The sequence below is a fragment of the Neoarius graeffei genome, chromosome 5, assembly GCF_027579695.1.
Source record: "Neoarius graeffei isolate fNeoGra1 chromosome 5, fNeoGra1.pri, whole genome shotgun sequence".
Lineage (NCBI taxonomy): Eukaryota > Metazoa > Chordata > Actinopteri > Siluriformes > Ariidae > Neoarius > Neoarius graeffei.
Genome location: NC_083573.1, coordinates 85,864,856 through 85,878,483, shown reverse-complemented (window position 1 = coordinate 85,878,483; position 13,628 = coordinate 85,864,856). Strand labels below are relative to the sequence as shown.

At 46.6% G+C, this 13,628-nt stretch overlaps 2 protein-coding genes across 2 annotated transcripts in view; one reads left to right on the top strand and one right to left on the bottom strand.

The window, feature by feature from the left end:
- The window catches only part of LOC132886149 (uncharacterized protein C18orf63-like), a 215,411-nt gene that overhangs the window by 81,120 nt on the left and 120,663 nt on the right, over positions 1 to 13,628 (top strand). The window lies entirely within an intron of this gene.
- The window catches only part of LOC132887108 (cytochrome b5), a 41,205-nt gene continuing 34,985 nt past the window's right edge, over positions 7,409 to 13,628 (bottom strand). The window contains exons 4-5 of the mRNA XM_060922488.1: positions 13,569 to 13,603; positions 7,409 to 10,942 (exon numbers count right to left, since the gene is read on the bottom strand). Coding sequence (XP_060778471.1) covers positions 10,858 to 10,942; positions 13,569 to 13,603 — 120 coding nt within the window. The 3' untranslated portion in view covers positions 7,409 to 10,857. The remainder of the gene's footprint in view (positions 10,943 to 13,568; positions 13,604 to 13,628) is intronic.

The following is a 13,628-nucleotide window of genomic DNA, read 5'->3' as shown; positions in this document are numbered from 1 at the left end:
GTTGTTGATGCTCATCAGGCTGGAAAAGGTTACAAAACCATCTCTAAAGAGTTTGGACTCCACCAGTCCACAGTCAGACAGATTGTGTACAAATGGAGGAAATTCAAGACCATTGTTACCCTCCCCAGGAGTGGTCGACCAACAAAGATCACTCCAAGAGCAAGGCATGTAATAGTTGGCGAGGTCACAAAGGACCTCAGGGTAACTTCTAAGCAACTGAAGGCCTTTCTCACATTGGCTAATGTTAATGTTCATGAGTCCACCATCAGGAGAACACTGAACTACAATGGTGTGCATGGTAGGGTTGCAAGGAGAAAGCCACTGCTCTCCGAAAAGAACATTGCTGCTCGTCTGCAGTTTGCTAAAGATCACGTGGACAAGCCAGAAGGCTATGAGAAAAATGTTTTGGGGACGGATGAGACCGAAATAGAACTTTTTGGTTTAAATGAGAAGCGTTATGTTTGGAGAAAGGAAAACACTGCATTCCTGCATAAGAACCTTATCCCATCTGTGAAACATGGTGGTGGTAGTATCATGGTGTAGCTTTCCCTAGGTGTGGGTGGAGCACAGAGGACGGCAGGACAGAGATCAGGTTCAACAAATAGTTTTATTGCTCCACTTTTCAGGGAACACAATATGTTTAACACAGACACACGCACACACACACATCAGATGTCTGGTTCGGGAGAGATCTCCTCTGCTCTCGCTCTCCCTCCCTAAATAGGGCGCGGTCCCTGGGAAGACACACAAACACAGGTTAATTGCTCTCAGGTGAAGTGATTCTGCCACTTACCTTCCCTGACTCCGCCCTCCTGTCACAGACCGGTGCTTGACCACGCCCCCACTGCCACATACCCCCACCGCCCGACTCAGGCCGGGCAGCCGTCCGGCCCGCAGCCGACTCCCCCCCCCCCCTTGACGGGAGAGGAAGTCCGTCACGACCATCTGCGCCCCCGGCCTGTGGACCACCTTGAAATTAAAGGGTTGGAGCGCCAGATACCAACGGGTGATCCGCGCGTTGGCATCTTTCATGCGGTGGAGCCACTGGAGGGGCGCGTGGTCCGAACAGAGGGTGAAAGAGCGCCCCAGCAGGTAGTACCGGAGGGCGAGGACCGCCCATTTGATCGCCAGGCACTCCTTTTCAATCGTGCTGTAGCGCCCCTCCCGCACTGACAGCTTCCGGCTGATGTATAGGACTGGGCGATCCTCCCCCTCCACCTGCTGGGACAAAACGGCCCCCAGCCCTCTGTCCGACGCATCCGTCTGTAACATAAAAGGGAGAGAGAAGTCAGGGGAGTGTAAAAGTGGCCCCCCACACAGTGCAGCCTTTACCTCCGAGAAAGCCCGCTGGCACTGCTCCGTCCACTGGACCGGATCTGGCGCCCCCTTTTTAGTGAGGTCAGTCAGCGGGCTGGTGACATCTGAATAATTAGGTATAAACCTACGATAGTAGCCAGCCAGCCCCAGGAACTGTCTCACCCCCTTTTTGGTCTTGGGCCTCGGGCAGGCCGCAATCGCTGCTGTCTTATTAATTTGGGGACGCACCTGCCCGTTGCCCAAGTGGAAGCCCAGATACCGTACTTCCACCCGCCCAATCACACACTTCTTTGGGTTGGCCGTGAGTCCCGCCCGTCTCAGCGACCTAAGGACGGCCCTCAGGTGTTGCAGGTGCCGCTGCCAGTCGTTACTATAAACGATAATGTCGTCCAGGTAGGCGGCCGCATAGGTGGCGTGGGGCCGGAGGACCCGGTCCATCAGCCGCTGAAACGTAGCGGGCGCCCCAAACAGCCCAAACGGAAGTGTGACGAACTGGTGTAAGCCGAACGGTGTGGAAAAGGCCGTTTTCTCCCGGGATAATGGAGTCAAGGGGATCTGCCAATATCCCTTCGTTAAATCCAGTGTCGAGTAAAAGCGAGCCGTGCCTAGTCGATCGAGCAGCTCATCAATACGAGGCATTGGGTACGCGTCGAATTTAGACACCGCGTTGACTTTTCTATAGTCCACACAGAACCGGACCGAGCCGTCGGCCTTGGGAACCAAGACCACCGGGCTGCTCCAGTCGCTGTGGGACTCCTCGACGATGCCCATTTCGAGCATGGCCTGAAGTTCTTCCCGAACCACCTTTTTTTTGTGTTCGGGTAGTCTATAAGGGCGGCTACGCACTACCACCCCCGGGGGTGTCTCTATGTGGTGTTCTATGAGGTTAGTGCAACCGGGCAGGGGCGAGAACACATCCGAAAACTCGGCCTGCAACTGGGCGACCTCCGTGAGTTGGGTCGGGGAGAGGTGGTCTCCACAGGGGACCGGAGAGGTACGTGATGCCAAATTCCCTTTTTGAACCTCCGGCCCCAGCTCCGCCTTCTCCGGAACTACCGACACCAACGCCATGGGGACCTCCTCGTTCCAGAGTTTGAGCAGATTGAGGTGGTAAATCTGTAGCGCCCCACCCCTGTCTGCTTGCCTCACCTCATAGTCGACGTCCCCGACTCGCCGTGTGACCTCAAAGGGTCCTTGCCACTTGGCGATTAATTTGGAGCTCGACGTGGGCAAGAGTACGAGTACTTTATCTCCCGGTGTGAACTCTCTAAGGCACGTACCCTTGTTGTACAGGCGGGCTTGCCGTTCCTGGGCCTGCCGTAAATTCTCCTGAGTTAGGTGGGTGAGCGTATGGAGTTTTGCGCGCAGGTCCATAACGTACTGAATTTCATTCTTACTTTGTGAAGGTCCCTCCTCCCAATTTTCCCGCAGCACGTCCAGGATGCCGCGCGGCTTACGCCCATATAATAATTCGAACGGGGAGAACCCTGTGGAGGCTTGAGGGACCTCTCGCACTGAGAACAGCAAGGGTTCGAGCCACTTATCCCAATTACGTGCGTCCTCACTTACGAATTTCTTAATGATATTTTTGAGGGTGCGGTTGAACCGTTCTACTAAACCGTCCATTTGTGGGTGATACACACTGGTGCGGATCGGCTTAATCCCCAATAACCCATACAGTTCGCGTAGTGTTCGTGACATAAACGTAGTGCCTTGATCAGTCAGAATCTCTTTCGGGATTCCAACTCGGGAGATGACGCGGAAGAGTGCCTCTGCAATACTGCGTGCTGAGATATTGCGCAGAGGCACTGCTTCCGGGTATCGCGTTGCATAGTCCACTAGAACTAATATAAAGCGGTACCCTCGTGCTGACCGATCTAATGGCCCGACGAGATCCATCCCAATTCTTTCAAACGGGGTCTTGATTAACGGTAGAGGGCGCAATGGCGCTTTTGGAATGGCCGCTGGATTTACTAACTGGCATTCGCGGCATGCCGTACACCACCTACGGACATCGCCGCGAATCCCCGGCCAATAGAATCGGGCCATTATTCGGGCTAGTGTTTTATCCTGCCCTAAGTGTCCAGCCATGGGATTAAAGTGAGCCGCCTGGAATACCAATTCCCGGCGGCTCTTTGGAATCAAAAGCTGCGTGACTCGCTCTTTAGTTTGAGTGTCCTGCGTCACTCGGTATAACCTATCCTTCATAATCGCGAAGTAGGGGAAGGACGGGGTGGCGTTCGGCGGGAGCGTTTGACCATCGATTACTCTCACTTGGTCAAACGCATGCCGCAGAGTCTCGTCTCGCGACTGCTCCAATGGGAAATCCGCGAGGGATTCCCCAATAGAGAGAGGAGGAGCCGGTGGCTCCTCACCCTGACGCGGAGATGACGTAGACGGCTCTGCGACAGCTGCTCCCGCCAAAACGACACCGGGACCTCCCCCTGTCAACTGGCAGGACCCACTCTCTACTAGGCGCGTCATTAAACCCCGAAATCCCGGCCAATCAGTCCCCAAAATTAACGAGTGGGTAAGGCGAGGATTCACTATAAATTTTTCCCCTCTGAAAATAATATGGACCGACACCAAAGGGTAGCTGTGAACATCCCCGTGCACACACAAAACCTTCACCCCTTGTGCTCCCCCCAATGCCTCGTTTTGAACCAGGCTTTGGCGAATTGAGGTCTGATTACAACCAGAATCCACCAATGCCTGATATGTAGCCCCTTGGATACTCACCGGTATGCGATACGCTCCGGCCCGATCGAGGGCGGCCTCTGGAGCGTCGGGGATCCAAACCACCGCGCCCACTTCCATTGCTGTGCACTGCTGTTGAAGGTGGTGCGGTTCCCCGCAGCGCCAGCAAACCGGCCCGGGCTTCCCCTCTGCACCGGTGCTCTGGGGCTCACTCACCTGAGGTGGGGGAGAGACAGACACAGAAGGGAGAAACGGGAGGGCACCGCGGGTGCGGCGGGCCGGCAGGGGTGGTGCCGGCCCCCGCCTCCGCGGTGGGGGAATGGGGCGAGGATGGGACACAGAAGGAGGGGAGAGAGAGAAAGAGAAGAGGAGAGAAGAGATGTCGACATCTGCTGTCCTGCCGCCGAGACAGCCGCCAGATGATCCTCCGCCAGCTCGACTGCCTGATCCAGCGACGCCGGGCGGTGGCACTGGACCCACTCCGCGGCTCCTGCTGGTAAGCGGGCGATGAACTGTTCCAGTACCACCTGATCGACGATTCCCTCGGCGTCGCGATCTTCGGCCCTCAGCCACCGCCAGCAGGCGTCCCGGAGCTGCTGGCCGAACGCGAACGGGCTGCCGACTTCCTCCATCCGCAGCGCGCGGAAGCGCTGGCGCTGCTGCTCCGGCGTGCGCCCCACGCGCTGAAGGACAGCCCGGCGAAGGTCGGCGTAGGCCAGCCGGCGATCGGCGGGGAGCTGTAGTGCAGCCAGCTGCGCCTCTCCCGTCAGGAGGGGGAGGAGGCGCGCCGCGCGCTGCTCCATCGGCCACCCCGAGGCTTCAGCGACCTGCTCGAATAACGTGAAGAAAGCCTCGGGGTCATCCTGCGGGCCCATCTTAGTTAAGGTGAGGGGAGACGGGCCCGCGGCCGGAGCGCTGGTGGGCCCCGCCGACGCGAGGAGACGCCGGAACGCCTTGCGATCTTCTTGCTGGGCCAGCACCAGGGCATCGAAGCGCCGCTCTTGTTCCTTTCGGAGTGTGACGAGCGCCTGGTGCTGGCTTTGCTGAGCCGTGGCGAGGGCGTGGACCAGGTCGGTGAACGGGGAGGATTCCATGGGGCTGCTGGGTTGGTGCTCCATTTCCCGGGTTTCGGCACCACTGTAGCTTTCCCTAGGTGTGGGTGGAGCACAGAGGACGGCAGGACAGAGATCAGGTTCAACAAATAGTTTTATTGCTCCACTTTTCAGGGAACACAATATGTTTAACACAGACACACGCACACACACACATCAGGTGTCTGGTTCGGGAGAGATCTCCTCTGCTCTCGCTCTCCCTCCCTAAATAGGGCGCGGTCCCTGGGAAGACACACAAACACAGGTTAATTGCTCTCAGGTGAAGTGATTCTGCCACTTACCTTCCCTGACTCCGCCCTCCTGTCACAGACCAGTGCTTGACCACGCCCCCGCTGCCACACATGGTTTGGGCCTGTTTTGCTGCATCTGGGCCAGGACGGCTTGCCATCACTGATGGAACAATGAATTCTGAATTATACCAGCAAATTCAAAAGGAAAATGTCAGGACATCTGTCCATGAACTGAATCTCAAGAGAAGGTGGGTCATCCAGCAAGACAACAACCCTAAACACACAAGTCGTTCTACCAAAGAATGGTTAAAGAAGAATAAAAATGTTTTGGAATGGCCAAGTTAAAGTCCTGACCTTAATCCAATCGAAATGTTGTGGAAGGACCTGAAGTGAGCAGTTCATGTGAGGAAACCCACCAACATCCCAGAGTTGAAGCTGTTCTGTACGGAGGAATGGGCTAAAATTCCTCCAAGCCGGTGTGCAGGACTGATCAACAGTTACCGGAAACGTTTAGTTGCAGTTATTGCTGCACAAGGGGGTCACACCAGATACTGAAAGCAAATGTTCACATACTTTTGCCACTGACAGATATGTAATATTGGATCATTTTCCTCAATAAATAAATGACCAAGTATAATATTTTTGTCTCATTTGTTTAACTGGGTTCTCTTTATCTACTTTTAGGACTTGTGTGAAAATCTGATTATGTTTTTGGTCATATTTATCCAAAAATATAGGAAATTCTAAAAGGTTCACAAACTTTCAAGCACCACTGTATATATATATATATTGTATATAATTGGTCCTAAAAGGAACACATTGAGGTCCAATAATGAGCCCTCAGGGGTACTTTAGTGTAGATTGGACCTTGAGGGAGAGAAATGTACCCCTACTGTACCCCTATTTCTGACAGTGCAGCTCTGGTTTCATGAGTGTGTATAGGTGTCGACCGAGACATGTTTCTCTTTCTGATACACAAACCACTGTTATTTCTCAGTTACTCATATTCTTGACATTACTGTACAGAATTAAGTAAAACAAGCATCTCCATTAGTCGCTTCGTGACCACAGTGTGCACTTATACGTAATCTGACTACTGTGGTCAGCTGCTGCTTGCTTTGTTACTTCTGGCAACTTTGTTGGAGCAGGTCATCTTTTCTCCTCCGTTTGTCTGTCTATTTCCAACATAACTCAAAAAGTAGTGAACGGATTTTAATGAAATGTTGTGGAAAGGTGGGCCATGGGCCAAAGAACAATTCATCAGATTTTGATGCAAATCCAATCCAGATATGTATGTGGATCCAGGATTTTTTTAAAAACTGTTCCCAACGTAACTCAAAAAGTAGTGAACAGATTTTGATGAAATTTGGTGTACAGCTTTAGTATGATCCTAGGTTCAAGTGATTTGATGTTATGTGACTTGGCGGAGGTATGAACTCTACCAAGCGCCCTTCTAATTCTTCTGACAACTGTCCTACACTTTGTATTCCAGTCAGCTGCTTTACACAGCTTTGTTCTTTGGTTCTGTTGCACTTCAGATGAAAGTGTCTGTCACATCAAGAAGTGTACAGTAAATCCAATTTACAGTGGAAGATAGATGGATAGATGGATGGATGATGTGTCAACAGTGAAGCAAAGCAACATCATGAATATTTTATACAAAAGTTACAAAGACTATCTGTCTCTGTCCATCCCTCTCCATCTCTCTCCATCCCTCTGTCTCTCTCCATCCCCCTCTCTGCTTCTCATCTGTCTCTCTCCGTCCGTCCCTCCCCCTCACATCCAAGAACAGAAAACTCAACATAATTAATTCTTTAAGGATGAACAATGGAAAGTCCGTCCATCCATCTCTGTCTATCTGTTCATCCATCTCTCTGTCCCCCTCTCTCCATCCATCTGTCTGTCCATTTCTCTCCATCCCTCCATCTGTCAGTCAGTCTCTCCGTCCATCTCTCTCCCCGTCCCCCTCTCTGCCTCTCATCACCTGTCCGTCTCTCTCCATCCATCCCTCCCCCTCTCTCACACACCAAAAAACACACAAGAACAGAAAACTCAACATAATTAGTTCTTTAATGCAATTAAAGGATGAACAATGGAAAAATAACCCAACAAATTACTCTTTTCCACATAAGCTCTTTTTTTTTTTAATAGGAAAGGATTTTTAACTGTGCTTTGTTGACCATAATGCTATTCCTGAGTGGATCAGTCACATGGACGTTTACATACTGCTCTTCTCCTGGAACACATGAACAATCTTCATTTTCCTCGAGTCTCTGTGGATCAGAACCGGTCCAGAACAGTCTGCCCTGCGTGTGTGTGTGTCAAAGTGTGTAGCAGACAAAACAAAGCTTGGAAATACTTCTCTTTGTACATCTTGGGTCACTTTAGAGAAAAAAAAATGAATATTTGGGGTGCTCCAAAATACGTAAACGGCAATATTTCACAGGGTACAGAATGATCTTTATGACAATATTGCTGACATTCAGTGGTATAAAGTGGAATGCTTTAGCACGGTTTCTATCCATCAGTACCCCAGTGGTCCTCAATACAAGTCCTTGATATTGATAAAGCCCTTTGTCAGCTGGGACAGATACGTTAGAGGATATGGGTTCACTAGGGCCGGATTTAAATCACTCCAACACCTACAGTACTGTGCAAAGAAAAGCTGGAGAGCAAAGATGCCCTTAAAAATTAAGATATTAAATGTTTTGAGATTTAAAAAAAATCACAATAAAGAGCAGTAAAGAGTAATAAATGAAACAAAGTCAATATTTGGTGTGAGACAATCCTTTGCTTAAAAAAAAAAATAGTAGTCTCAGGTACAACGAGTGCAGTTTTATAAGGAAATGAGCTGTAGAGTTTAAAACCAGCCACAGTTCTTCTGGAGACTTTGTCACGACTGCTTCCTTTTTGCAACAAAACACAGCAGCCTTGATTATGTTTTAGTCTGAAAAGTGTCCCTTACATAATCTGCTGCTTTCTTTAACGACATAGAAATACTCTCTCTGTAACATTTAAATTCGTGCTGGAAAACTAATGTTTGGAATCTAAAATGGTTTTGTACTGACTCAGTGTAAAAGTCATAAAATAAAAATCTACGTTTGGACTCAAAAAGGGGTGTCTAAGACTTTTGCACAGTACTGTGTGTGTGTGTGTGTGTGTGTGTTTTTAAAAAAACAGTCCCAGCCAAAAGTTTGTACACCCCATACTCATTCATAGGTCTTTCTATATTTTGACTATTTTCTACATTGTACAACAATACTGAAGACATCAAAACTATAAAATAACACATGGAACATATTTAACTTATTCCACAAAATCGAGTCGTATATGAGCTAATAGTCGACGAGGCATGTAGCACAGACTTGGCTATAAGCCATGTATAACGAGATTGAGTGGAATAACTGTTTTATTCTATCCACAGTCACTGGATTTTGAGAAAGAGTATTTTTATTTCTAGCAAATTCAATAAAGTTTACGCAAACCGTCCGACAAAATCATTTCCACTTAGAATATAAACAAACTGGCAAAACAACAGTAGCAATTTATCTCATCTCATTATCTCTAGCCACTTTATCCTGTTCTACAGGGTCGCAGGCAAGCTGGAGCCTATCCCAGCTGACTACGGGCGAAAGGCGGGGTACACCCTGGACAAGTCGCCAGGTCATCACAGGGCTGACACATAGACACAGACAACCATTCACACTCACATTCACACCTACGCTCAATTTAGAGTCACCAGTTAGCCTAACCTGCATGTCTTTGGACTGTGGGGGAAACCAGAGCACCCGGAGGAAACCAACGCGGACACGGGGAGAACATGCAAACTCCACACAGAAAGGCCCTCGCCAGCCACGGGGCTCGAACCCAGGACCTTCTTGCTGTGAGGCGACAGCACTAACCACTACACCACCGTGCCGCCTAGCAATTTATGAAAAATGCTATAATGATTGAAAAATAAAAGATCCATTTTTACCATCAAATACTTTTATTCCATATTTTTTTTTTATTTTTTGGGGTTTTGTTTCAGAGCAGAGTTTTTATTTCATCCTCGGCTGGTTCAGCAACACGCCACAATTTTGTTTTTCTCTACTCATGGTATATGAGCTGATAGCCTAGTAGTAGAGTAGCCAATCAGAGCGCACGACTGCTTATATCCAGTGAATGTGGATAGAATATATTTATGGAATCATGTGGTAAACAAAAAATGTTTCATATTTTAATTCTTCAAAGGATCCAGCGTTTACCTTGATGACACTTTACATACTATTGGCGTTATCTTAACCAGCTGTTAATTGAATGCTTTTCAATTAACAGCTGAGCTTCGTCAAAAGTTAATTAGCGTACGAGTTTCTTGCCTTATTATTGCGTTCGAGATCAAACAGTAAATAATAATAATAAAAATACAGTAAATGGCCCTATTCAACAACTGTAGTAATCCATATTATGTCAAGAACTCACAAGTTCAACCAAGTAAAGAGAAACGACATCCATCATTACTTTAAGACATGAAGTGTCTTTTAATCGATTAATAAAAATAAACATTGAATTAGAAGGTGTGTCCAAACTTTTGACTGGTACTAAAATATATTATGTATATATGTAGAATCAATGGCTATGTTTCAGGACTGTTCCCTTCTTTTCCCAACCCTGGTCCTGGACTCCCACTTCTCCTAAACATTTTCGTGCCCCCCCCCCAAATACTAGTACACCCACGTTCCCTCGGCTGATTAATAATTAGCTGATTAGATGAGATGAGTTGGATTGGGAGCAGGGAAAACTCTAAAATGTGTTGGACTGAGTGTGAACCTAGTCCTAAATTAGTGAGTGGTGATCCCTGTACAACAGGATACGACAGCCACGTTAAAAAAAATAAAATGTGTTGTAATCCAGTGTGAAATCACGTAATTGAGATATAAAAAAGTGAGTAGGAGCAAAGAAAAAGGGTCGCCTTTAAGGACCAGTGTGGATCTATGGGTGTTAAAAATCATTTAAAAAAAAAAAATCACTGATAATGCCTCAGGTGTCTATATGCCTGTACACTAATTACATTTTTCAATTTCCAAAAGCAGGTTTCTACACACACTGAGAAATCATTATGCAGCTCCTACAGCCATGTAGAGTTTTATTACACACAAGCTTGCAACACTTATTCCATAATTATATTTACACAATGATAGCACAGAGAGACAATCGAAGCTACGCCTCAGTTTTACATTTTCATGTGTGTGTGGTCACATATTTCCATTGTGAATACTTCTCCATCGTATTATCAGAACATTAAAATATCAAAATTTAAATTCTTACACATGTACTGGAAAACTGTCCCTCTAAAAAAAAAAAAAGGCCTTCATTCATTATAGCTGTGATGGCTGGTGAGAAAACCTGAAATGTGTGATCTAATGGGTGTTGGAGTTCGGGATGTGATGCGTGCTGAGGAAGTTAGAGACAGCAGTGACCGCGAACACCAACAGTCCACTAAAAGGGCGTGTCGGCACCGGTCATTCATCTTCGGCTGTGTACATGCGGTACATCAGGGTGACGATCGCAGCGGCGAGGAGAGGTATCAACCAGTTCGACCACCAGCTTCAGCCAAAGGAGAAAGAAGAAACACACAACTCCATCATCAAACCCTGAACAGTCTTCATAACATTAAGAAACTCCTCAAATGCTAGTGCACATTAATAACTCCTTATTAACCTCGCTTGCTTGGTCTTTTTTAGGAAAATATCAGAGCTCGGTCTTTTTGCACAGACCGGCTCGGTTTGTGCTGTCAAGACCTCGGTTTGATATTTTCCCGTAAAGACCAAGCAAGCGAAGTTAATGAGGAGTTTATTATATGGCTTTTTAAAAAATTATTTCTAAGATAAAAATACTGTAGATGGACATTATAATGAGGTACAACGCTGTTTTCTTTCAGTCATGTCATATTTGTAACATACAGTGGTGCCTGAAAGTTTGTGAACCCTTTAGAATTTTCTATATATTTCTGCATAAATATGACCTAAAACATCATCAGATTTTCACACAAGATAAAGAGAACCCAGTTAAACAAATGAGACAAAACTATTATCCTTGGTCATTTACAGTTAGGTCCATAAATATTTGGACAGAGGCAACATTTTTCTAATTTCGGTTCTGTACATTACCACAATGAATTGTGAACAAAACAATTCAGATGCAGTTGAAGTTCAGACTTTCAGCTTTAATTCAGTGGGTTGAACAAAATGATTGCATACAAATGTGAGGAACTAAAGCATTTTTTAAACACAATCCCTTCATTTCAGGGGCTCAAAAGTAATTGGACAAATTAAATAATTGTAAATAAAATGTTCATTTCTAATACTTGGTTGAAAACCCTTTGCTGGCAATGACTGCCTGAAGTCTTGAACTCATGGACATCACCAGACGCTGCGTTTCCTCCTTTTTAATGCTCTGCCAGGCCTTTACTGCACCGGTTTTCAGTTGCTGTTTGTTTGTGGGCCTTTCTGTCTGAAGTTTAGTCTTTAACAAGTGAAATGCATGCTCAATTGGGTTGAGATCAGGTGACTGACTTGGCCATTCAAGAATATTCCACTTCTTTGCTTTAATAAACTCCTGGGTTGCTTTGGCTTTATGTTTTGGGTCATTGTCCATCTGTATTATGAAACGCCGACCAATCAGTTTGGCTGGATTTGAGCACACAGTATGTCTCTGAATACCTCAGAATTCATCCGGCTGCTTCTGTCCTGTGTCACATCATCAATAAACACTAGTGACCCAGTGCCACTGGCAGCCATGCATGCCCAAGCCATCACACTGCCTCTGCCATGTTTTACAGATGATGTGGTATGCTTTGGATCATGAGCTGTACCACACCTTCGCCATACTTTTTTCTTTCCATCATTCTGGTAGAGGTTGATCTTGGTTTCATCTGTCCAAAGAATGTTCTTCCAGAACTGTGCTGGCTTTTTTAGATGTTTTTTTAGCAAAGTCCAATCTAGCCTTTTTATTCTTGAGGCTTATGAGTGGCTTGCACCGTGCAGTGAACCCTCTGTATTTACTTTCATGCAGTCTTCTCTTTATGGTAGATTTGGATATTGATACGCCTACCTCCTGGAGAGTGTTGTTCATTTGGTTGGCTGTTGTGAAGGGGTTTCTCTTCACCATGGAAATTATTTTGTGATCATCCACCACTGTTGTCTTCTGTGGGCGTCCAGGTCTTTTTGCATTGATGAGTTCACCAGTGCTTTCTTTCTTTCTCAGGATGTACCAAACTGTAGATTTTGCCACTCCTAATATTGTAGCAGTTTCTCGGATGGGTTTTTTCTGTTTTCACAGCTTAAGGATGGCTTGTTTCACCTGCATGGAGAGCTCCTTTGACCGCATGTTTTCTTCACAGCAAAATCTTCCAAATGCAAACACCACACCTCAAATCAACTCCAGGCCTTTTATCTGCTTAATTGAGAATGACATAACGAAGGAATTGCCCACACCTGCCCATGAAATAGCCTTTGAGTCAACTGTCCAATTACTTTTGGTCCCTTTAAAAACAGGGTGACACATGTTAAGGAGCTGAAACTCCTAAACCCTTCATCCAATTTTAATGTGGATACCCTCAAATGAAAGCTGAAAGTCTGGACTTTATGTCCATGTCCATTATATAACTATAACTTGAACATATTTCAGTAAACAGGTTAAAAAAAAACAAAATTTGTGTCAGTGTCCAAATATATATGGACCTAACTGTATTTATTGAGGAAAATGATGCAGTATTACATATCTGTGAGTGGCAAAAATATGTGAACCTTCGCTTTCAGTATCTGCTGCACAAGATGGTGACACCAATAACTGCACCATCAGGAGCTACAAGATCTTTAGCTGGATTTGAGAACCAGTTAATCATCCATGTGCTCTCGGTTAGGTTTTAGTTCAACATGCTGGTTTCTATGCAGTGCTATCTTGCTAGCTAGTGAGTAAGTGAGCGAGTGATTATCCAATAAGAGCACAAAGTTATGTTTTCTTCTCCAGTGACTCATCTGCTTGTCACTTCTCAAATCTTAGAATCTGAGACACAAATACAGATGTAAATGTAAGGAATACAGTCATTTCCTTCAAGCGCTAACCACCAGATGTGTGCAATTTCTGGTAGAACAGAAACTCTCAAGAAAGTGAAGACATGAGTTTCTCAGTAGCGTAGTATGACGGTTAGTGCAGTGCATTCTGGGTTTACCTTGTGGGTTCAGGAACCAGAGTCGCGAATGATTCCTGAAGGGGGGGGGAGCAACACACT